Genomic DNA, 26,522 nt, shown 5'->3' with positions numbered 1-26,522 from the left:
AATTGTTGCTATAAAGACAAAGGCAGAATCAGTCAAAGTATGAAAAGAAGAGCAACAGAAGAGACAGTAAGCATGGGACATACCCTGTGGTTGACATGCTGCTCGGTCTCTGCCAACTCAGGAGAGTTGAAAGGCTGGAAGGTACCACTCAGAACTTTCCATAAGCATGGTTTGCTCAGGACGGAAACAGGGGAGGGTGTGGGGTTCACAGAAACCTGAGAAGAAGGGTCAGGGAGGATGAGTTAGGGAGAATTTGCCTCTGAGCCTTGCTCCCGTTTGTAGAATTATTTTGCCACTGAATGTGCCTGTGGTTGTGTAAGAAAGCGGAAGATAACACGTATGAAGCAATTTAACAGAATTTCAGCAGAGAACAGTCTACGGTGACTCCATTCTCCTTTGGAGTCTGCATCCTTCAGGCTGATGAGTTCCTCCTCCTTGGGACTGGGTCAGACACACTTGTCTCACAAACATTGTGAATGACATCTGAGGTTACAGGTCACTACCTCTGACTCAAGGCAATATTTGGATAAAATATCCTATTTATTCCTTTACCTCAAACATTCTAATCAAAATTTAAAGTGTAAAAATTTTAGTCAGTATGAACTTTTTATCAGTTAAAAACATATAGAATATTAATAAAATAAAGGAATACAATATTATTACCAAAGGCATTGCATGGTGAATTTTTGTGTCCATTACAGATTGGATTTATGTTCTGATCAAATTTGACCTTCAAAATTGAAATATTTCTACTGTGTTAATTGTTTTAAAACATTTTATGACTAATCTGTACTCTGTCTCCTGTATAATAGATAGCAAGACATTTATCATCACTGGTTTCATTTTATGAAAATAAATGTAAATATTTTTTCTAAATTTGTGATCTGAAACAATAAGAAAATATTATCATATTTTAAACATAAACTGTAGAGGCTAGGCAGATAGCTCACTGGTTATGAGCACTGACTGCTCTCGCAAAGGCCCTGAGTTTGGTTCTCAGCCCTCATATGGCATCATATAACTCCAGTTCCAGGGGATCCAATGCCGTCTTCTGGCCTTCATGGTCACCTGCATGCAATCAGTACAGATACATAGGCCTAGACACACACACACACATGCAAGTAAAATAAATCTTTAAAAAGTGATTAGGTGTGTATATTTTAATTAATACTTTAAATAATTTAACTTTTAAAATACACTCACAAAATTAAAATTTTAAGCCACAAACAAATTATTCGCCCAAATCACCTTCCATGTCATGAAGATTTATTACTTTCCCTACTCAGAAAAATGTCTGGTGGCCCTTCCATGTAACCCCACATTACACACAGCTGTGTGTGTCAACACATGTATTGCTATGAATTCATTGCATGTAAGGAAAGTTGCTGGGATAAGCCCTTTTACAGTAATGACAGGAAGTAGAATTCTTTGGGTTTGGGTAATGGAGCATTGGTTATATACATGAGACATATATATATATATATATATATATATATATATATATATATATATATGTGTGTGTGTGTGTGTGTGTGTGTGTGTGTGTGTGTGTGTGTACAGTATTTCTATATAGTTTCCCACTACTGTTAAGTAGTTGAAGTATAATTATCAGATTCTTAAGATGGTCTCATTTTTAAGTTGTAGAAACACGATTAAGCTAGAGCCATATCTATCAAAACATACATTTTGGGTAGGTATATGAGTTTATATGTAGGACAAAATAAAAGTAAACTTTTGGCACAGCAGGGATTGTACATCTTGAGAGACATGTCCAAGTAAGGAAAAACCTTACACTAACCTGCAAACTCATAAATGATTGAGTGCCTGTCCCTGAAAAATTGGCCGTTGCTATTTCATTTTTATAAAATTATTCAGTTTATATGTATGTATGCATGTATGTGTATGTGTGTATGTGTGTACTGTGTATGTGTATATATGCCTATCTGTATGTGTACATGTGCAAGTGTGCACATGTGTGTGTCTGTGTCTGTATGTCTGTGTCTATGTGTCTTTTGGTGCAAGTGTGCCATAATTCAAGTAATCAAAGGACAATTTATAGGAATTGGTCCTCTCCTTTTTAGATGTGGGCTTTGTCCTAAACAGCTTACAATAGCATTTTCAAAGTATTGAAAGTAAACCTTGTTTATAATTGAGTTATACAATACCTCATATTACAGTAGAAATATGTCTAATGTATAGGAAGAATAATCTTACATTTGAATTCTATACCACTGTATCTAAAATTAAACTTATTTTGCATCTATACAAAATTCTATACCAGTGAATTAAAAATAACCTTGTAAGTAACAATTGAGGCATTAAGTTGAGGAGTAGATACACTAATCTATTTTTTGTTCTATCTTCCCTATATATGTCTATATTCCACTTTCATTCTTTTCAACCCCTATCTCCAAACCGAAGAATGTAAGATTAAGGAAAAAAGAGACATCTCTGAGTGTAACCTTGTTTATTCTCCAAATTAGACCAATAATAACTTGTAACCAACTCTCATTGATAATAACCCTCTATAGCCCAAGAAAGCAAGCAAAAATCTACCTGACCCCCATTAAAGGAAATGAAGTAGTGTTCTCTTAAGGTTTTTGTCTGACTTATTCGGGATAAATAATATCTATATAGGGGCCCAAATAAAATTGTGGAAATGGTTAAACCAGCTAGGAATAGCATTTGTGGTCCAGTTTCTAAATGTTGAGAAATTAATGGCTTAATTAGAGTCCTGTATGGGACAGTCCGAATTGCTGGGCCAATTGGGATTGGAAGCTTTCTTTTAAAGTGTCCTGGGAGCTGTCTTGTTCTGATGAGGAGCAGCAATTGAAGCACTTGGTGCTGGAACATGAAGGATACAGGATGTCAGTGTCCAGCATGCTGACAGGAATGAATCTTGTCAGGTCTGATCCAATGTCAGTGTCCAGTTCTTTTGTTGTAAAAGCATGTAATTTCTCACAAGCATTATACCGTCCTAAAATTATAAACGTATAAGATGTGCGTGATGCACAGAACAGTTAAGGCTGGTTTTCTGCTCTTTATATGAGCAGAAAACAAGACATATGTAAATCTTCATTCATGCCATATGAAGAATGGCGCCTAATAATATTTCATAGGGAGGGGACTGTAGCCAACAAGGAGCATTGTCTATACCTAGGCATTCATGTCTCAGCCAGTCTCAGAGTTATTCCTATATAGTGGGATTAGCAATATAAATTACCTTCTTGTTCTGCAGTTTAAATTCTTCACATCCAGATTGTATCCCCCTCCCTCATCCCCTCCCAATCCACCTTCCCTCCCTCATCCTCTCTCCATCCCTCCCTTAGTTGGTCAAATCGTGGTCATATCAATTACTAGTCTACGTTTATTACAATAATAAACAACTTAGGTGCAGCAGATACATGTGATTCTATAGAAAGATAAGGTAAAAATAGATAAGGCCTTCAAAAACCACAGAGACATACAGAATATGGCATTTAAAATATTTTTTATTATTTTAAAGATTCACTGACAATGAGACATGTTAACTCCTGGCAACACCCAGTCTACCTCAAAGAGCATGATGAATGTCAAAGAACTTCCTCTGGAGATGGCTTCAAATGTGGCAAACTATAAGCTTCAAACCCCTACCCAGATCTAGCCAATGGACAGGACATTCTCCACAGTTGAGTGGAGAGTAGGGTCTGACTTTCACACGTACTCTGGTGCCTCATATTTGACCACGTCCCCTGAATGGGGAGACCTGGTGGCACTCAGAGGAAGGATAGCAGGCTACCAAGAAGAGACTTGATACCCTATGAGCATATACAGGGGGAGGAGGTCCCCCTCAGTCACAGTCATAGGGGATGGGAGTAAGGGGAAAAATGGGAGGGAGGGAGGAATGGGAGGATACAAGGGATAACCATTTAGATGTAATATGAATAAATTAATAAAATAAAATTTAAAGAAAAAATGTGGCAAATAAGCCACTGAGAAAAATATCCTCATTTCTACCACAGACAGAATTTTGCCTAAAAAAGGGCAAACTTCGATTCAGGCAGAGTTGATGGCCAAACTCTGCCAAGACAGGGTAAGCAAGTCCTCAATAGTTCCTGTCTCACAAATATGTCTGTCAGATATATTGGGCCAGAAGGCTGAAGATGATGCTCCAACGTTATAGAGAGTTTTTGGGTGACTATTCAGGTAGAAAGCTGTCTCTGTCATCTTCTCATTTGGAAAGCTACTAACCTATATTCCACGCATACTCAGGTAATCAAGTGTGTTCCTTCTCAAGTCTCTGGTGGGATTGAAGACCCAATTACTTAGTTTTACAGTGAAGCTTAGATGTTTAGGGGTAAGGTTGTTTTTACGTCTAGATAGATGTTTTAAGTTGATAATGACAAGATGTGATGGAGATTGGTTTACATTCAGAATTTTAGATGCACCAAGATAGGAAAGATGTTTTCTTCAAGGCTGTCAAATACAAATAGCCAAAACACTAAGAATGTAACAGTTATATAATTCCTGATCATGTTATGGCTCTTCTTGCAATAGGCAGTTTATTCTATATATGTGCAATAATATAAGTGTATATGTAAAAAAATTAAAAATGTTTAATTAAAAAAAAAAAGATGTGGATTTCAGGGATTGAACTCACATCCTCACACTTTGTGGCAAGTGCCCACTGAGCAATCTTGCCTGCCCTGATCACCGCTCTTTTAAATGTAATCTTTGTACATTAAGCTTTTCCAGTCATGCCAAAGTCAGGACTGTGAAACATGACTTTCTAGGGCAGAAGTCATGTCTGGACCTGGCCTAGACCTACTGGCACAGCTCTCCGCACACAACAGCATTTGCTCAGGCTTACTAGAGCTGTGCAGTTGATTCAGCTCTGTGATCTTTCTGCTCTTTCCCGTTGTCTTCGTTAGTCAACGCTTTAGGAAATGCCTGCCTTTCGCATTTATAACTCTCATCTGAGTCAGTATTTGTGGATCAAACTCTCCTCATTAGTAATGCAAAACTGACTTGAAAGTAGACTTTAATATGCATATGTCCTTAGAATTAATACTTCTCTCTACTCTGAATTACAGTGCTACAAATTTTATTCTCAAAATAGGTAAATGTTTTTAAAATAAAAAAAAAATATAGTGAAGGAGTTATTTACGTAGTCATTTAAATAAGTAGTGAAGGAATGTATATGCTTCAAATATATTCTCTTAAATGTATGTGTATATATATATATGTATGTATGTATGTATGTATGTATATATACATGGCTGTCTCATCTCATCTTCCAAAGTGAGAATGGAAATAGGTAGAGTAATATTAGAAAAAACTTGAATAAGAGGAGTCATAGACTCATTAAGATTTTATGAGTAGTATACTTCCACAAAGCAGTTTAATAGCCTGAATATTAAAGTCAAATGCTCCTGAAAGCGCTACAACTTTTGCAGTTTGGATAAGCCACACTGAAGACAGTGCTCAGGCTGAGCTTGATTCTAGCAAAAGACCAAACTTGTTTCCCAGGTCATGTAAACCACTTCAAGCATGCTTGTTAAGCAAACTGTCTGTGTTTCTCTTTCCATGTCTGAGATGAAAGTCCCTGAGGTAGTCAGCTTAAGGAGAAAGGTTTTGAAGGGTACAGTCAGTTGCAGAAAGAAGCCAAGACAGGAAGAACTGAGAGCATTTCCTCCTCAATCAGGAAGAAGAGAGTGGAGAAATACCTGATGAGCCTTGTTCACTTGGGTGAATCCTCCCAACTCAATCAAGACAATCAATCAACATACTGCCAGTTCTGTCCAGTTGAAAACACTAGACATCACAGCAGGACATTTAATACAATTGATAATTTATTTATTGATGGAATTATTTTTTTTTCTTAGCAGTGAACAAACAGTGCATATGGATGATAAACTGACATATTGACTAAGGGGCCTGTGAACCTCAGCCACATTCATGACCTGCACTGATAAGACCCACCATGTAGAATTACTAACGCCAGCTACAATTTAGTACTGAGATAAAAAGTTACACAGTCGCACCATGACTGTGCATTTATTTGCTTGTGGGAAAATTGCAGCTCACATTATAACTAACACACATTTATACTCCTATAAATTGTGGCTCTTCTTACTTTTTTTTTTTTTTAGAACACAGCATAATGGATAATATATCCTTGTATAAAAAGAAAAAAAATTTAGATGTTGAATCTAAGCAAGTTCTTTTGATCCTTCAAATGCCTTGGGACACAGGGCAGAATATTTCAGTGCCTTTATTAGTAGCCAAATATTTGCAGGTAATATCAGGTAATCCCTCAATTGAGCATTAAGGCCCCAAGAGTATGCCAAAGTGGCTCTCCCTCTAGGGGATCTGGGTAAACTCTCACTCTATGTGCTATAATGTAAGTATAAGAAAATAGGAGATGGGTTATGTACAGTGGGCCCCTACGGGACATCCCTAATCCCTATATCTCAGAGATGGAAAGCGTTTCCTATAGCCTCTTTGCACAGCCGCCTGCTGCTGCTGCTGCTGTTGTGGAACACTGGTCCAGGCTGCCTCCCAGGTTAGCATTCGGTATCCTATGATGGAATGTGCCTCTACTGTGGCCACTGCAACTCTCATTGCCATGGCTCTCCATGGTTCTCCTCAGAGAACGGCTATACTAGGACTGGAGGAAAATGTAGAGGCTGGACCTTGGGTACATGTCCACCAACATGTAAGCAAAATCCCAAAGCCATAAACAAAGCCCATAAAACCCTTGCTGAAGTAAGGCCACTTTCGGCAGAGGACCTGAGCTCACCTCCAGAATCCAAATAAAAAGCAAGGTACGGTGACACACATCTGTAATCCTTGCTATGGCAAAGTAGTGGCCAGTGCTCCCAGAAGCTCACTGTTCAACCAGCCTAACCAAGTCTGTGAGCACTAGGTCCTTGTAAGAGACGCCATCTCAATGAAACAAAACAAAGCAAAACAACAGCAAAAGAAACCCGTTAATTTAAAAATATAATTAATATGGAGACAGCTGAAGGGTCCCTCTGACTTCCTTGGGAATAAGTAATAAATATCTACATACATGTGCAACTTATGGTACCATACATGTAATAAACAAACAAAACAAACAAATAAACAAACAGATAAATAAATAAACCTTGCAGAGCACTTCAGCAGAATTATTTTAAGACGCCATGAACATCTATCTATTTACTTGAATTCTATGACATTTTAAAATTAACAGTCTTAAAGGAACACACCTACTAACCAGCTTGTCCTTGTAAAGCAGCACAGCATGGTAAAGGGACATCTAAATTGGAAGGCTGGCAAGTGGAGAGTGAAGATCTCCTTTGGTCCTGAGGGGCCAAGGCAATTCACGTGATGCCTTTGGGTGGTAGACATACACAGATCAAACCTTGTAGATGAGTAGCACATGGGGTGGGTCAGATTGAGTGGGTTGAGCTCAAGGTAGCAGCTTCTCCAGGGAGGATTCCTGGGTGTTGCAGAGTAGGTGGATGAGGGGGTCAAGCTGCCACATCTTGCCGATTAGCTTCATAGGACACAACCCAAGGTACACACAGGACCTGAAGAAAGATCTTCCAACCACAAATTCCAGACTCAGGGGCAGACTTCTTAGGTAAGTATATCAAATAGGAAGATACCTGTGTGCTGAAGCCCTTCAACCCATGATCTAAAAACAAAAGGGCTCCACAGCCAGGGCAGTGGCTTACACTTTTATTCACAGCACTCAGGGAGGCAGAGGCAGGTGGATCTCTGTGAGTTTGAGGCCAGCCTGGTCTACAAAGCAAGTCCAGGACAGCCAGGGCTACACAGAGAAACTCTGTCTCTGAAAACTGAAAAATCAAAAACAAAAACAAAAATCCAAAGGGCTCTAAGGTGTCTCCAGGGAAACTGGGTAAACAGGCAAGGGTAGGATTTAAGGTAAATGTAGCTAGTCTCCCAAAATTAATTTGGGATATCTACAGACATCTGCACAGAAAAAAAACAACAACAAAAATCTAAGAATACACATATAATAAGGATATGAGGAGTTACAGGGAAAATTTTCATGGGATTTCTTTCTTTTTGTGGATTTCTTTGCAATTTTGCCAATAGTATGACCAAAATATGGGTGTTACACTCGTATCCACACTTGGAACCTTTACAGTGATAGAAGTTCCTCGAGCACCATCCCTTATGGAAAGTCAGCAGTGTCTGTCTTGCCTCACCGCTCATATTCCTGTGACTTGAACGAAAAGTTATTTTTTCTCTTTCAGTCACTGCAAACAACTCTTCATTTTGCTACCTAATAGTTCTGTTTCTGTTTGTCGTACCTCTCAATTGCGTCTGCCATTTTCCAACAAATATGTCAGGGAAAAAAGTCTTCAGGCAAGCCATGACAGCATGGGGTTTTATAATTAGCTGTCCTGTGAAGTGTCAGGTTAACTCACCTTGATGGATAAGCTCACTGAGCCTGGGTATCCTGGAAAGCTGACACATTTCAGAGCCCTATCTCCTATGCACAAGGAGGGGCTTGTAACATCGTTTCACCATTGGTAAAGGAGTGAAAAGCCCATGCCATGTGGGTGCTGCAAATGCTTCCTGCAAACAGGCATTGACTATCTGAGTAATTAGAAGTAGTGCCTTAGTAATCATGAAAATCCAAGGAGACGTGAAGACATCCTGAGATCCAAAGGTCTCAATGCTGAAGGCTTCTGTCATTGTTCCTGGACTTAGGAATACACCTGGCTGCATTAGGCTCCTCTGTCTAATCTAGAAAGTTGGAGCTTCAAGATCTGTGGATGATTTGACTGGATCTTGAACTTTAGCAAGACACTAGACATGATGCCTTCAGGTAACCAATTGTGTTCCTTGTGCCATATAAGGAAGAAAGCAAGGAGGGGTGTGGGACTCACAGCCAACAATATGGACTGGAATCAAATTTTCATTATTTTCCTTTGTGTTATCTTCTGGTTTGTCTGGATGGCATTGAACACTAGCCCAGGCAGGCCTGCAGCTTACTTTATAGCACAGGGTGAACTGAACTCATAGAAATCTGCCTTCATCTGTTTCCTAAATACTAGAGTTATATTTATGAGCTGCCATGTATCTAACTGAAAACTTGGTCATGATTTAACAGGTCCCATACTGGATAGGCATGGCTTCCTCAGCCTTGAAGTTTTCGTGTGCCCTGAGGGTGTTTTTCTGGCCCAGGTTCTTACAACTTTTAGATGAGCTGTCACGTGTGATACTTTATACTAAGTTATATAGGCAAGATGACTGTCCTACAGCTAGTCATGCCCTCACCAACACACATTTTCACGATTATGTCAATAATATATGGGTCCCCTTGCTTGGATATCAGATGAGTGCCCATCTCTTGTTAAACTGCAGGGAGCAACCATGCTGGCTTCGATGACTTATTGCTTAAAATAGCAAGTGCTTCTGAATCACAAGGCTCAGACATTGATGTCTCAGAATAAAGGGGTTTGGTGCTCCAAAGGAGACCATCATAGCAAAATGAAAAAGCCTTAAGGGTGAAGAAGGGCATCTGCTTCAGTGTTCCTGGACCAGTGATGCAAGAAGGCTTTGCAATGCTTCTGTTAAATCTGGTTGTTTACTGTGAGTGTATTACAGATTGGTGAGGCTTGGATCCAGATACAGCCAGATTGCCAAAGTCTCAGGGAAAAGGTATGATTCACTTTAGAGACTGTTTCCAAGTACATGGAAAGTGTGGCTTGTACTATTCACTGTCCTGCAGTGACATGCCTCTGCCACTGTATGAAATCCTTTAGTAGTTAAATGAAGCCTCAAAACTGAACCACACTGAATTTTAATATCATATTAATATTGCCAGAATCAGCCACAAAGCCCAATTTTGTGGCTGTTCTGGTACCTTCAGAGCATCATCAATGAAAACAGAATTTGATGAAGATTCTTTTCAAAGAGTATCAGAACTATGATATTTATGATTAATTTACACATTCTAGTCATTGTACTTCTTCACTTATAAAATACAGTGCTCACTGGCTTTTTTCCCATGCCATCTAAATTAGATTTTTGTTCTATAGTGTTGACCTCTTAAGTGTCTCTAGGAATACATTTTAAATGTGGAAAAGTGTGATTAGATTATATCTACTTTTTGTGGATGCTTTTATCTATGCAGAGTCATGAATTTTCTAGAGGAATATATGCATTCCATTCTTGCTGTTGAGCACTTGGAAGAGTGGGGTTGGCTCAGGGTCAGGGACAAACTGATGCCAGGAATGTATGCTTGACATTCAGTCTGATAATGAGGTCTTAGCATAGCTAGCAGAGGGCAGTCGGGTTCTGTGAAGGCCCCAGTCACTCTCTGCACCTGCTCCATCTGGAGAGCAAGGGTTGCTCCTTTCAAGTTATTTCATAGCTATAATTAGTGGAAATGTCAAATTGCTTAAGTAGATATCACTGACTTTGAGCTGATTGGCTTCCACCATTTCTCTGTTCCTATCTACTTCAGTACCTCAATAAATGGATCACATCTGTAATCCCAGCACTTGGGAGACAGAGGCAGGTGGATTTCTATGAATTTGAGGCCAGCCTGGTCTACAAAGTGAGTCCAGGACAGCCAAAGCTACACAGAAAAAACCCTGTCTCAAAAAACAAAACAAATAAACAAACAAACAAAAAACAAAGACAAAACCAACCAACAAAAATAACTAAATAAATGGTTCTTCCAGGGATTATTGCAGGCCCATGCTTTGCTGTGCGTCTGTCAGTTTCATTTATTTCAGTGGAGCCATGAGGGTGTCCTGTGATGTGATCACAATGCATGAAAGTGTATTGAGAAAATGCCCTTCTAGTTCCAAATATTCAAATTGCCTGCTCATAGTTCCGGAGATTTGAAATTACTTGCTCTTATTTAGAAAAGGATTGAAGTCCCCAGCCCTGAATCTAAAGAGAAAGCAGGTCCTTTCCCTGGGTCACAGGGAAAGAACATAAGCCCCATGCTTTGCACATTTGGTCAAGCCTTCTTCTTTCCTCTCGCCCACATTTATAATCTTGCTAAGCAAATGTCCCTATGCACGTGGAGTTTGAGTGTTAGCTGCTTCTCTTTTATTCCCTAGATCCTCTCGCTTATTAAAAAAAAAAAAAAAAAAAACTGAGAGAAAGAGTGAGGTAAATGTATGCAAATGTTAAACTCCATCTTGGAATTCATAAGAGTGTGAGAGAATAAATAGTCTTTTTCAATCAAAAGATGGGAAATTTACATTTTCTCATCCCTAGTGAGTGACTACAAATGAGGAAGTTTTAGCTCTTGCAGACAAGGGCAGGTTTGAGCACAGTGAAAACGAAGTATACCAGCTTTCTCTTAACAGAACTGGAAGCTAAGTGGCTTTATTGGGCTGGATGCTTCCTGTCTGCAGCATGTTGCGGGATCGCACTGCTGCCCATGGCCCAGATACAGAGGGCTTCAGGAGAGCTTTTCGCTCTGCAGTACTCCAGCTGGCCAGCCAAGCATTCCTCTCCCAGGGCATGGTCACAAAGGTGTTGCCTATTCTACTTTAAGGGTGGAATGTGCAGTTAGGGAGATGGTGACTGGATAAGAGCATCTGCTTGTTGGGGGAAGCATGAGGACCTGAGCTTGACTCCTGGCACACAAATAAAGTGCTGGGTACAGTTGCCGTGCACGCGCAGCCACACAGGCATGGGAGACGAAGTCTGGTGGGTCATTGGGGCTTGGGTGCCATTAGCCTAGTTCCAGGTTCAATGAGAGACTCTGTCTCTAGGAAATAAAGAGTGCAAGCCTAGGATACTCGAGGTTTCCCTATGTCCTCTTCATGTATGATCACAGGTACACGCACTCTCCCTCTACATGCATATAGCACACACATATACCTCATTTTCACACACATTCATACGCAACACAACATCAAAATGCATATTGGCCCATTGTTGACTTCCTTCATGATTTAATTGCAGAAATTTGATCAGTGCTATGCAGATGAAACCCAGATTTTTGGGTCAGTCCCCAAGCTCTGGGGGAAAATGTTTTCCATACGTATTTTCAAAAAGCCTGCAGCCTGTTCTTGAAATCTGCCCTGAACATTTCATGGAGGAGTTCCCACCATGGCTGGAGAAAGACCCCTGAACTGAGCCTAGTCTCTGCCACTGGCCACTTGTGTTTTCTTTGGTGGTGGTTAGCCATCTGCTTTGGGGTGTGGTTTTCCCACCTGCAAAGTCAGAGGCACATTAGTCTAAGTCACAGCCTGCATTGAGCATTGGTAAGAACAGGATGTTTAGAATGGAGAGCAGTGACTGGCAGCCAGTGAGTGTGCTCAGAATTAGCCAGCATCACAGCTGGGAAGTGCATGACTACTCCACCCCACTAGACTCCAGATCTGAAAAAAAACAATACAGTGGGAAAATGACTTTGACCTGAAATAATCACTCAATTCCTAGCCAGGAAGCTGAATCCTATAAGTAGTGCATTGCAAGAGAGATTTGGTCTGCCTTGATCTCAGGTCTCTTGTCTGAGAAGTAGCTAAAAGGAAGAGACAATGATGTCCTTGGTATGACCTCTGCTTTCTGATGGCCCATAGGATGATAGGTATAAAACTAAGCTTCATCTTCCCATGTTTCTCAACATAGCTACTAATCAGGCTTATTTCACCTGTGTTTGTGTGTGTGTGTGTGGCAGTTGATTGTACAGAACAAATCACACACACACATATATGTGTGTGTGTATACATATACATATATACATATGTACATGCGTACATATGGTTTATGTGACTGAGAAATACATAATCCTGTGGCTTTGATAATATATTTTATTTAATTAATTTATTCATATTACATCTACATTTTTATTCCATCTCTTGTATACACACACATAGACAAATGCACACATGTGTTTACAAATATATATGGTGTGTGTGTGTGTGTGTGTGTAAAACAAGCTCAGTATTCTGGATTCTAGTCAGGCCTCTTTTCTATTCCAGTCCATAAACTTTACTGAAACTATTGAGGTAATTTTACAAACCTTCTGAGAACACATTCATAAATACAAAGGCATGGAGAAACGGGGATCGTGTTTTGGCTTTTAAAATATGATGGTTATTTCAGATAATTTCCTCTTTAACTGATGGGTTCATGGTATTCAAATATTGAAAAGCCACATTAATAAAATTTATTCCACCAAGAAAATAACAGAAGGGCTTCACCAACACTTTTGCATGTGACTTTTTGAGAATTCGGGAGTCATCAGTCATATTAATGAGTGATATCAGACTCGCCAAAAGTCTTGAGTTTCTGAAATGTTGGAAAATTTTCTTTAAATCTAATATTAGGCTCTCTAGTTCTGGTTTCCACCCTTTTATGATTTTCTACTTTGTATTTGCTTTTTTTCCCCTTCACCAAACCCAGAGTTACTGTTGTCAATCTTTTTTTTTAAATTAATTTATTCTTGTTACATCTCAATGTTTATCCCATCCCTTGTATCCTCCCATTCCTCCCCCCCCCCCATTTTCCCATTATTCCCCTCCCCTATGACTGTTCCTGAGGGGGATTACATCCCCCTGTATATTCTCATAGGGTATCAAGTCTCTTCTTGGCTACTAGCTGTCCTTCCTCTGAGTGCCACCAGGTCTCCCCCTCCAGGGGACATGGTCAAATGTGAGGCACCAGAGTACGTGAGAAAGTCATATCACACTCTCCACTCAACTGTGGAGAATATTCTGACTATTGGCTAGATCTGGGAAGGGGTTTAAAGTTTACCTCCTGTATTGTCCTTTGAATATACCCAGAAGATGCTCCAGCACACAACAAGAAAATTTGCTCAACCGTGTTCATAGCAGCCTTATTCATAATAGCCAGAACATGGAAACAGCCTAAGTGTCCCTCAGAAGAAGAGTGGATAAAGAAACTGTGGTACATATACACTATGGAATACTACTCAGCTATTAAAAACAAGGAATTCCCGAAATTTGTGGATAAATGAATTGAGCTAGAAATGATCATAATGAGTGAGTTAACCCAGAAGCAGAAAGAATCAAATGGTATATACTCACTTATATCTGCATACTAGCCCAAGGGACATGTCCCATGAAAGCCTTCACTTACCAGGAAACTGGGACAGAGGGGAGGGCATCCTATTGGGACTCTAAATGAGAGACGCATGGGAGAATAGCAAAATAAAAGGATACAGAGGGTCCTAGAAATCTACAAGTTGAACAATATGATAGGCAGATTTGGGCCCAGGGGTCCCGCTCAAGCTGTTGTCAATCTTTTGAAGTGGTTCCAGTCTTGTATAGGTGTTCCAGTCAGGCCTCAGGAGGCTGCCCTGAGAAAGAGCTGTCCCCATCTGGTCTCTCTTCTCCCGTCTCTGAATGTGTTTCTCTATCTACTTTACCTACACATGCACAAGCATGTATATATGTGTGTGTGTGTGTGTGTGTGTGTGTGTGTGTGTGTGTGTGTGTGTGTGCAAGTGTGCATGTTTGTTCAATTTTGTAATGTGTGATTGTGTGTGCAATTGTGTATAAATGTATGTAAGTATAATAATATGTATGCGTGTGTATACATGTATATTGTGTGTTATGTGTAATTCTCCCTACAGTAGATTTGCCATCAATAGGATTCTGGTTTCTATTTTCGTACAAGATAAATTTATAATTAAGAAGGGAAGTTTAAACTTTGAAATAAATCTTATTTGATACCACAGTGAAACAAATTTGTCTAGAGTTATTTGGCGTATTTGACCCATTTTACTCTTTTCTTGATGTTATTTGGCCTAAGTACTCAGAAGTGGCTGCCTGCTCCCTTGGCATGCCCACAGGGAAATCAGTTAGAGCTCTCCCTGTGTTCCCACACCACACTGTGTGTCAGATTAGTATTACACAGCCACTCTCAGGAGGCAATCCAGCAGGCCCAGTGAGTTACTCTGAAGTAGAATGGGGCTTATCTGAAATCTTAACATGGAAAAGAGGCCTATCTGGACGCAAACAGCTTGAAAAGAGATCTTGATATGAAAACCCAACTAATGGATTCTTCACTAGAAAGACAATTTGGGGGTTCTTATCGCTCAGATGAAGGGCCCCAGTGAGGAACAGATAGCAGGGAAAGAAGCAGGCACTGGGTGTGAGGGACACTGGGCTATTTTAATGTAATTTATAAAAGGCGCTGGTGCCATAACAGAGCCACTTGAACAGGATGTTATTTCGTGCTTGGGGGCAAAACCTGTTTAGATCTTTGCTTCTAATAGCATATCACAGACACTGTAATTGTGAAATAACTTTCTCAAAATAACTCGGTGCAGGAATAGAGAGAAAAGTATCAGTGAAATTAATTCTTGGCAAATTTGTCTTGAATGTGATTTGAGGAAATTTTATTTTATTTCTTCCAGAGGCACTTCTATTAGCAGTGGTGCTTAGCAGAGTATGTTCCCTTAGGTCCTAAGGCTTAGGAGATCATTTTTGCTTAGTACAAACTAAGATTTTCCTAGTGTTCTAAATCACCCCAAACAGATAAAAGTCCTCTCGGCGTCTGGGGAAGTTGCCCTGATATGTCAGAGATGGGGCAGCGAGCACAGAGGCTGAGCATTTGGCTAACAGGAGAGGCCTTTAATGATGAAGCTCTCAGGTAGTGAACTGCAGTTGAATGCAATTACCTAATTGGCATTTTTGTTATTAATGGACCAAAACACAAACAGTTGTTTTAAGGAATTTCTCCTCCAACCTCAGGAAGCCATATGCCATATTATAAGAAAAGGGCATGTGATGCATTATGGGCCGTTTATGGCAAGACCAAGCTGCTGGGACCAGAGGTTTTCATAAGATGGTTTTCCATTTCTTGTGGTCCTGAGCTTCCCCCAGTTGATGGCAGGTCTCACTCACAGTAACAGAGCAGCAAGGGCATTGGGCTCAGGGTTCATCTTGCGTGGTCTTGGCATTAGTAGTCTGTCTCTAGTCCTGAGAGCCTCAGACCTCAGAGCCCTGGGCGCAGAAAACTGCAAGGTGCAGGAAGGTTGGGTTCAGGTCAACCGAGCAGCTACTATGACAGAGATGCCTAAGCATCCAAGGTGGCAGGGATGCCATGATCTCAACACATAGGTGTGAGCACGAGACCAAAAACCTCCCACCCCAACTATGGTCCTCTCTTAAAGATTTGGGATTCAACACTTGAGTATACAAAATGAGCCAGCACTCTGTTCTTCCTCCTTCCTCAGATCAAGGCTTGATTTTATCTGTATGTTCTCTGTCTTCCTCAGCAGTGTGCACCAGCTCCTTCTGTAATCAAAGGAGCCCAGTTCTATTGCACTTTATGATCTAATGCAGAATCTCCAGGTTCTACAAGTTTACCTCTTTCCTTTTTTTCCCCCTCAGCTGAATGAGACATATTTTATATTGTATGCAGATATGCATTCTTATACAAACAGAGATGCCTGAACACATGCATGAAAAAAGAAAAAGAAAGGCAAATTTATACAGAGAAGTTAGCAAATTCTGATTACCAAAAATGAATGATTTGGGGCATGATTATCTAGACAGGCCCCTTAGGCTCAGATGTCACTCCAGAAATTAGTACTAAACCCATGTCTAGCTGTCACTAAGAACCAGGATTGGTGCCTCTGAGGCGATACTTTGCTGTCTGGGATGGGCTTTGGTTCTTAGGAAGCCCGCAACAAGGGATACAGATGTTTAGATTGTAAGTAACACACACTGCCTTCCTTTGTACAAAGCCAATGTCCTTCTGGTTTCATTGTGTGCAGTTCCCAGTTAAGTGACTGGAGTTCTAGTAACGCAGAGTCTTTGCTTACGCTTTTGTCAGTGTGCGACTTTGCACAATGCTTTTCCTCAAGCCTTTCCGACGGTTGATAATTACAGCGTGAAACTGTTAAGAAGTCAGGGTTGGTGTTGTATAAAGGAATAAGCAGACAACTGTGTCCGTTTGAAATCACACTGGCTAAAGACAGGTGTAGTGAATGAGGAAGAAAAGGAGAAACAGAAAGCAGAGGGTTGCTATGGCCACATTTCATGTCCCTGATGTGTAAACAAGACACAGGACCCCAATGTCCTAAGGTCAGTAGTCATGGAGGCCTCAGAGCAAAGGAACTGCTGTACTGACAGACCAGTTGGTTATGCCTCAAGGGTTTCAGAAGGTTTTAAATACATACAATTGTAGAACACCTGATGTGTTTAACTCAGTCTGCACCAGGGGAATTTACGTTAGGTGACATTAAGTATAACATGTTTTGATTGGTGACTGTCAATGTTTTAAGAAATGAATGATTATTTAAAGCTAAAGGTATGGTAAAAATACATGTTCAAATAAAATACTTAGGTGAAATGCCCCATGATAAAAATATTAGGGACAAATGGATGGTTGTTTTTCTTCTAAGACATCTCTCTCTCTCTCTCTCTCTGAAAACACTTCCAGGGAGCATGCAGTTGGGCCAACTTACGGGTGAATTGTGAAGAAATGAATTCGTGACAGTCTGAACAACCTATTAGTTCCTAAGAGCATTGACTTTCTTGTGAGAAAATATATGTATTTCTCACCTATTGGGCCAGTCTCACAGCCCCTAAGAATATCTTGATGAAAAGCTGGACTTAAGCAAGCTTGTTTGTTGTGGCACCCCTTTCTTTAAGCTATATCATAAGGATCTCACATTGGCATATGGCCTGGCATGTGATGAAATGAAATATTGAACATTAATGTCAGCTTGGCTACATTTGACTTACAGACATTTTCCTTAAAGCAATTACGTTCTCTGGAAGATTTGACTTAGTGATATTTCCTAATTTACTTAAAATATGCACTTGACATTTTAACTAAGCCTTAGTTTTAAACATAATTGACATTTTAAAATCACAAATACTGATTATACAACATATACATTGTGTATAATTCAGGAGTGCTCTTCAGTCTTGTAGACTAATTGCTCCCCTGCTATTTGGTCAGATGTAAACATTGTCAGCTCTTCTCTTCTCTGGCCTGAGTCTCTCCTTGAATTTGTTGTTTGAATTGGCATTACTGCTTCTATCCTCTAGGTTCCCAGGTTGGTGTGCCTTGCGCACCCTGGATGGTAGCACAGTGCAAACTATTTTTGGTGTATTTCTATTGCTATTAATCTCGGTAATTTTTTTTTTGAGAAATGGAAGAAGAATAAACATGTTCGGTTCTAAAACCCATGCTTCTGCTGAGGGAACATGTACCTGGTGGAGAGAGATGTTACCAACAGTCATTTCCGCTTTTCTTCACAATCCCTCACATTGACAGGCGTGAGCTATCGGTCACCCAGATTGTTGCATGTGAAGGGGGGAGTTGGTTTCTCCCAAGTGAAAATATAAATGAGATACTACAGGACAATGGGATCCTTCTAGAAAAGACAGAGTGAATGGCATGTTTGGATTGACAACAACTACACTTTTTTTCTAAGAATGAAATCGATTTTTTGTCACCCTTCCCACAGATTCTCTTACCCAGCCGTTTCTGTTTCTGCCACTTGTTCAACTAGGAACTGGGCAAAAGTATGATGCTTTTATAATGTTGACAAGGTGGCTATCTGCAGAGCGAGCTGTGCTGTGGAGTTTGGAACTGGGTGAAGATCTTTCCTTCCCATCTCTCCTCTATGGTCAACAAGTCATAGCTAGGACTTGTAGCATCCATTGTAAAACATGCTGGCAGGAGTCAAAACATGAGAGAGGAGATGACCATGTAGGTGGGTTCACTCTGCAGACTCCTCCTAATTGTTTCAAAAGTCACTTAGGTTATCAGATATGTTCACCACCTGCCAGTGTTCACATGTTATAGGTGAGATGGGCTTTGATAAATAAAATTAAGGGAAAGCTGGCCAACTTCATGTTTTGTCTTGCTTATCCCCTTATTATGGCAGTCTAATTATAATGAGAAATAATGTGGCCCATGTGTGTAAGTATATCTGGTATCTAACATGGTCCAGAGGGACACATTGAATGAAATATGTATTTAAAAGTGTAAAGTGATTGATTCCTAAATAAAACATTCTCAGTGTTTTTGTTCCACCAAACAGAATATTAACAGTCAAGATAAAACAACATTTATATTAGCAGCACAAGTTTGGGGTAAAAGCCAAGAGAAACAATTATTAAGTTTGATAAAAATCGCTTACTCATTTATTTTAATATATTTACTTAGCATTCATTCATTCATGTGTGTCATGTGTGTCTATGCCAAGCAGAGGCCGAGAAGGGGCATGGATCCCCTGGAGCTGGAGTCACGGTGAGTTGTCGTGAGCTAGCTGTGGGTGCTGGGATCTGAGCTCAGGATGCTTGCAAGAGTAGCAAGCATGCCATGGTCTTTGCTGCTGAGACATCTCTCGAGCACCTCACTTATTTTTAAAGAAACCAACAAACTGTTTTCCAAAGGGACTGTACCAGTTCCCACTTTGACTAGAAAGGTATGAGTTTTCTCTGCCATTTAAACAGTTTTTATATCAGTGTTTTCTCTTTCAGACCCTCTGGTAGCAACATGGTTAGGTTTTACTGGCTGGAATCACACTTTCTAGTGACTAGACGTTGCATAATACATATTTGTGCCAACTTGCTTGCAATCTGTCTGTCTCCAAGGTGATGTGATCTGTGATGGCTAATCTTACTTGTCAATCTGACAAACCTAGGATGAGGAATTGCCACCATCACATGGGCTTGTGGCCATGTCTTTGGGGCATTCCCCCCCTCCTCTTGTCCTTTTTTTTTTTTTAATTATTATTCTATTTACATTACCATCACAGCATCCTTCCTCCTTCCCTCTGGGTCCCTGCTCTCCCACCCTTTTCCGCCTTTCCCCCTTCCCTTCTCCTCAGAAAAGGCAAGCCCCCAAACTGACCTGGCATATCAAGTTGTACCAGAACTAAGTGCACCCTCTTTCACTGAGGCCCAACAAGGCTGCCCAGCTAGGGGAACATGACGTAAAGTCAAGTGATAGAATCTACGTCAGGGACAGCCCCCACTCTAATTGCTAGGAGACCCTCATGAAGACCAAGCTGTCCATCAGTTACATATGTGTAGGGGGCCTAGATCCAGTCAATGCATGCTCTTTGACTGATGGTTCAGTCTCTGTGAGCCCCCATGGCCCACTGTCAGCTGAGTCTGTTGGTCTTCTTGTGGATCCTCTGGGTCCCTCTATCCTTACCCAATTTCTTGATTGCTAATGATATAAGAGGATGTAGCCCACAGCGGGGCAGCACCATCCTTAGGGAATTGGGCCTGGGCTATAAAACAAAAAGGGTAACTAAAAATGAGTCAAAGCCAGTAAGCCATGTTCCTCCATAGCCTCTGCCTCAGTTTATGCCTTTGGATTCCAGTTTGAGCCCCTGGCCTCACTTTCCTTGATGGTGGAGTGGGATGTGTAAGTTGGGTTTGGTTCTTGCTTTATCACAGCAGCAAAGAGCAAACTAGCACTTGATTCCTTTGTATTTTGCCAAGTTTCTAATTGCATTGCTTGTTTTTACTGTTAAATTTCTTATATATTCTAGATCATTTAGCTTGTCCAGAGAATTGGCTTGCAAATATCTTCTCTACAGAATGCCTTTGCATTTTCTTAATAGGGTATTTTATTAAAGGAAAGTTTTATGAAATTTGAGTTATTAGCTTTTCCTCTCTTGGGTGATAAGTATGGTATAAAACATAGATATTCTTCCCATACTATTGAGCTTGAGGAGTTGACCTGTTTTTATTAAATGCTGCATAATTTTACATTTTGGGTTTACAATTCTGGATCATGGTATTATAGAACCGTTAAGTAGGCCTAGGACAACTTTTGGTTTTGAAAACCCAGTTGTTGCATTTCCCATGGACTGGATTTTGAACCTTTTAAAAATAGAAGTCATGTGTGTTCTTGGAGGTCCACATCATGCTTCCTGTTTCGATCCACTGGTCGTGGGTTAGCCCTTCAGTAGATCTGTATCAGGTAGTTTTCACTTCCTTAGCTATAAGACAAGCTCTGAAAATCCAGCTTGTGCTTTCCTTGTTTCTTTACCTCATTATGTTTAGGACCATAGTGTTTATATTTTACATATAATTTACAAAAATATTCCTGGTATGGGCTTTTGTTTGTATGCTATCTTCATGTGTTCTAGTGCATTTTCACATACACATGTGCATATTTTGTCTCCTTTAGACTTTAGTTAAAATTAACTCATAAGCAATTACTGCAAAAAATTGCTTTCTGGGTTTTTTTTTTTTTTTTTTTTTTTTTTTTTGCAGAATTTTTGAGACTCTTATGTATATAATACAATATGCAAATAGAGCTGATTTGATTTATTTTCCCATTTGTGTTGCTTTAATTTCCTTGTTGCTGTTGCTAACGCTTCACTCTATATTTAAAAGGTGTATGGATAATGGATGGTAATGTCTTCTTCCTGATTTAATAGTATTTCTTTGACTTTTTCTCTGCTTTGGTTGTTGGCTGTAGGTTTGTGATATATGTTCTTTATTAGGTTGAGGTATGTTCTCCCCAGGCCTGCGCTCTCCAGGACTATTATAGTCAAACTATGCTGGGTCTTATCAAAGGCTCTTCTGTATCTTGAGATCATTGTGTGATTTTTGTCTTTAAGTCTATTTATCTGACTTATTACTTTTATTTATTTACATATATTGAGCCATCCACATATCACCATGATGGAAGCAACTTGGTGGCAGATTACATTTTTGGGATATGCCTGTATTCAGTTTTTAAGTATTTTATTGAGAGTTTAGCACCTGTGTGTCCACTGGAGAAATACTGTCCTATAGTTTTGGTTTTGGTTGTGTCTTTTACCTAGTTTTTATATTATTATGATACTAGAATGAAATTGAGAGTTTTCCTTCTATGATAATACATAATAAAAGATTTAAAGATAGTTGACTTTACCCTGTGTGTGTAATATATATGTATATATGTTCATATTTGGGTACACATGTTATGCATGCACGTGTAGGCTAAAGGTCAAGGTTGGCTGTCTTTCTCAAGCATCTGTGAGTTTAATTTTTGAGACGGGATCTTTTGTAAACCTAGAGCTCATGGATATGGTCAGACTTGCTGCCCAGTAAGCTACAAGGATGTACCTCTTCCTAGCCCTGACACATGGATTACAGAGCACACAACTGCTTTTGCCCAGATGCTAGGATCTGAACCTAGGTTTTTATGTTTGCATAGCAAAGACTTTGCAGATTAAATCATTTCTTAGCCTGAGAGTTAATTATTCTAAATGAAACAAAATAAAACTTTAAAAGTTAACCCAAATAAAAATAATGAAAAACAAAATAAGTGTGATCCCTGTTTGTATAATAATCAAAATAAGTGTCATCTATGTTTGTATAATGATCTTTAATTTGAATATAGTCTTATTTTTTAAGCTTGTTACTTTTGTCATCTTATTAATAAATTATCATAATTATCATGCTGTTATTGGTAATAGTAGGTCATCTTGAGTCCATCCAGACCATTGATTCTATAATTCCCAACAGCTGTGATCGGGTCACTAACAGTGCAGGCTAACTGGGAAGCTGGAATCGCTCCTGCAGAGGGAGCACATATGCTTGCCTTCCGAGGGATTGCCAAGTGTATACACGCTGCTCGACTACTGCATGTATCTACAGATCAATTCCTTTAATTGTGAAATTACATGAGGTATAATCTGTTCTAGTTTCCTTTTTTGACCCTGCAAAAATATGTTGGTTTTTTCAAAGTACTACACATATGTAGTCACTAGTTCAATCTTCCTGACATTAATTTTTTAAATACTTAAGCATACCGATGGCTGAAAAACAAGTGTTACAAACCAAATGGTTTACCTTCAAAGATAAATATTAAGATCAATGATGTGGCTTCTGAGGAAGGTAACTGGGTGTCATTGTGTGCAATGAGAAGCGCATGGTTTCTCCTCTACAGAAACCAACATTTCTTTGGAGTAAATACAAGAACAAACAGATGCCATGAAATGCAGACTGAACACAAGAGCATGGACGGGATGTCCTTTCTTACATGGTGTACACAGGAGTCATTGTCTAGCCTTGGTTCCTTCTGCAGTAGACAATGGTGAACAAGTCTCACACAAAGAATTTTTCTCAAAAGTTATTGATATAAACAAATCCTTTGCTCACTGGCATTTACTTTATGTTGGCATCAAATATTTGTGTAATGGTTACCTAAATTTTTGATGACCTCACTTAGATAAAGGTAACATAATTAAGAATAATCAAAGCTGGAGATGGCGTCCTATGTGTATCCCTAGGATTCAGAAGCCTGAGACAGAAGAAAGACCACCCTAAGTTTATCCTGGGCCTCACAATAAAGCCTCTCTCAAACAAACAAAATAGTGTGAAAGAACTTCAGCAAGCCAGCTTCACCTGCAAACCTGGGCACTTATCTCTAACACATCCACATTTAACTGAGGATTTTCTGACTCTTCACCTCTCTTTTGCATCCAGGCTGTCTGGATTCCAGTTGCCCTCCTCCATCGTGAGCACCGGCTCGATCCTCACGCTCTGGTTCACCACGGACTTTGCAGTGAGCGCACAGGGTTTCAAGGCCATGTATGAAGGTAGGAGGCTACTGCACTGGGCACATTGCTCCCATGTCTGCTAACACGCTGCCGCGAGATAATGATGGGGGTGCAGATGTGTTTTATGGTGGAAGTACTTGGTTGTTCGTTAATACATTGTCAGGGAGATACACCACTGTCTTCTATATATGCCAAAAAAGCTAGCAGAAAACCTAGTGAAGTTCTCCTTTATTGGTCTGAACTTATGAATTATATTGTTTTGTTGACCACAATGGTAACCTCTGAGGTTACATATATAAATAAATTGGTGGGGCTGCTTTGTTGTTAACTGTTTGTTTTTAAATTAAAAGGGTTTTTAATAAAATCCTTTGCTTGGCCATACAACTGCTCACTAGGGCTTCAGTAAGGGGGTCTCATGAAATGAGGGATTGTTGCCAAATTTGAAAATTTTTAATTTAGAAACTAATGAGGCATTACCCTTGTTTGATTCTTGAAAAGAGGTGGAATTTTACCTTTGTGTTTGGCTTGAGATTTGTGTTTATATACCTTAGGACATGGTTGTGACTTTTGAAGTGTTTTGGTGTAAATGTGACAGAAGAGGCATGCATGTTATCAGAGAAAATGAATGTCTCTGGGTTAGATTTGAGTAATTGATCTTGGTACCTGTAAGTGTGTAGCCGAAGGTGTGTCTAGGTGAATTTGGCATAGAGATTTTAATCTTCTCTTTCATGTGTACATAAGAGTTATAATTTATAATCCAAGTAAACTCTGGAGCCTGTCAGTTAAGAAGAGTAAACTGTGGGTGGAGCCGTTGGCCACCGATTCTCAATAACACATGTGGTTTGATTTCTGTATGTCTCTGGTTGGCTTTGATACTGAGCACATGTGGATGCATGTTGTTTGTGTAAAGTTCAAACTTGTGCTTGGTTTGTTTAACTGAACCTAGTTGCAATGCAGTTATCTGGTTATAACAGGTAATAATGTAATGTAATATAATATAATATAATATAATATAACCCTGTGGAGTGGTACAAGTGCTTATCAGTCTTTCTATTTCAAGTGACCAATGCAATGATGCTGAAGATACCAGCTTGCTTTGCCTGACTCATTTGGGAGATCACTATACTTCCCTATAAACTGGTATCAGTTGCTAGAGAGATGGTTAAACATTGTTGAGCAAGTGACTGATTGTCAAACAGTAGAAAAGCCTTTGGACAGTAGGGGGCTTATTTATGGTCAATGGTTTAATTAACTTTCAATTCAGTTGCTCCTGACATCTTCCTTTGAGCCCTGAATCACATAGTCTTTTGCATAACAGGTAATGTCTGTACATCAGTGAGTGTTTGCTCATTCTGAGGCATATTTACTCTTACATTTTAGAAAATATCTTTTCAGAGGGTAGACAATGTGTCCAACCCTGGCAGTTCTCTTTTTCCTAACAAAGCCAATGCTTGTACTCTGTGTACTGATCAATTGCCAGTAGCTAATGTAGGAACCTTTGGAGTTGAGTGGTTGCCAAGGGCCCCTTTTCATCAAACCTTCCTGATCTGCGGCGAGTTTTACTCTTTGTCATGATAGATAATAATACAGTTTTTTAACATATTGGTAAAATTTCTCTGTTGAAAGTATTTTATGTTTTCATCTGGATAATAAGGAAATATGACTAGAAAAGTGCATAGACTATATGCCCACTTGAATATGCTTTTTAGAATGTGTGAGGATGTTTTTGTAAGTTAGATTTTGAATGATTAATAATTTACCTGATAATTGCCAATAAATGTAAGTCTAATTTTAAAAGAAAATATGCGTGCAAATATGCAAGTCCATTGTCAATAAACCGCAGTTGTATGCACTATTTAATGTCTGAATATAATAATTACTTAACACGGCACATCAAAGACTTTTGAAAAACTGGAGGTGTTTTATGAGTCTATAAAAAATAAAGTTTACCAACCTGATAGAAGAGTCCAGAGGGGAGAAGCTATCCTGAAGATACCCCAGCTCTCACTGGCAGTTCCTCACCTCAGTGGTAACTCAACTCCCCAGGAATGGGAGGCAACTCTCACCCACCAAAGCAATTTTTGGGGAGTGTGTAGATCAGGAAAAAGATAACTGAAGGAAGAGAAGCAGGGCTATTGTGTCGGTCAGGACGACATAGAGAGGAGATTTCAGTGTGTTCTTTACATTCATTTTTAAATAATTTAGATTTTCTTCTCTAATAAGAGCTGCTTTAAGAGACAACACACTATCAAGAAAACAATCTAATTAATGTTTATCTAAAAAGTCAAAAATAATGTTAATATATTACCCAAGATCTTTAATAGAAATTAAATTAAATTAAATTATTAAATCAAGCTGGGTGTGGTGGGGCACACCTTTAATCCCAGCTCTTGGGAGGCAGAGGCAGGCAGATCTCTGTGAGTGCAAGGCCAGCCTGGTCTACAAAGTGAGTCCAGGACAGCCAAGGCTACACAGAGAAACCCTGTCTCAAAACAAAACAAAACAAAACAAAACAAACAAACAAACAAAACAAAAACCCAAAAAATATTAAAATCAACTAGTAAAGCCTTTCTCCATGGTTCTTAAAGTTGCACTGATTTCCTAAATTAGAACCCTTAGTATTATCAGATTGCTGCTTAAAATTTTAATTTATATTCACTGGCTTGGAATGAGTAAATTGTCCAAAATTCTAATATCTGTCAAAATATGTTAGCCTTGGCAATGGTGTTAATGTAGGCATGGGACTTATGATATTTTGGCAGTACTTTGAAATAAGTATTTTATGTAAATTATTATTTGTTCATGGTGATATTAAGCTACATAACAAATGTGGAAACAATAAGCTAAATATTCCAATTAATGCATTCAGTCATTGAAGTTAACTTTGTAATCCTAATGAAAATATTGATAAATTTCTTCCTAAATTTGTTCACATAGAATATTTAAATTTATTCAAAGAAACCCCTTTGGGTCTTTTTATCAAATGAGCTTAGGTTTTTTGAATAAAAAATCCAGGGATTTTAAGTACTAAGTACAGGAAAAA

At 39.3% G+C, this 26,522-nt stretch overlaps 1 protein-coding gene across 1 annotated transcript in view; it reads left to right on the top strand.

The window, feature by feature from the left end:
- Positions 1 to 26,522, top strand: part of Csmd1 (CUB and Sushi multiple domains 1) — a 1,555,368-nt gene that overhangs the window by 462,159 nt on the left and 1,066,687 nt on the right. Inside the window, exon 3 of the mRNA XM_051170014.1 lies at positions 23,406 to 23,518. Coding sequence (XP_051025971.1) covers positions 23,406 to 23,518 — 113 coding nt within the window. The remainder of the gene's footprint in view (positions 1 to 23,405; positions 23,519 to 26,522) is intronic.

This window comes from Acomys russatus, chromosome 27, assembly GCF_903995435.1.
Source record: "Acomys russatus chromosome 27, mAcoRus1.1, whole genome shotgun sequence".
Taxonomy (NCBI): Eukaryota; Metazoa; Chordata; class Mammalia; order Rodentia; family Muridae; genus Acomys; species Acomys russatus.
The sequence above is the reverse complement of the archived record's forward strand: the minus strand, read 5'-3'. Positions and strand labels throughout refer to the sequence as shown.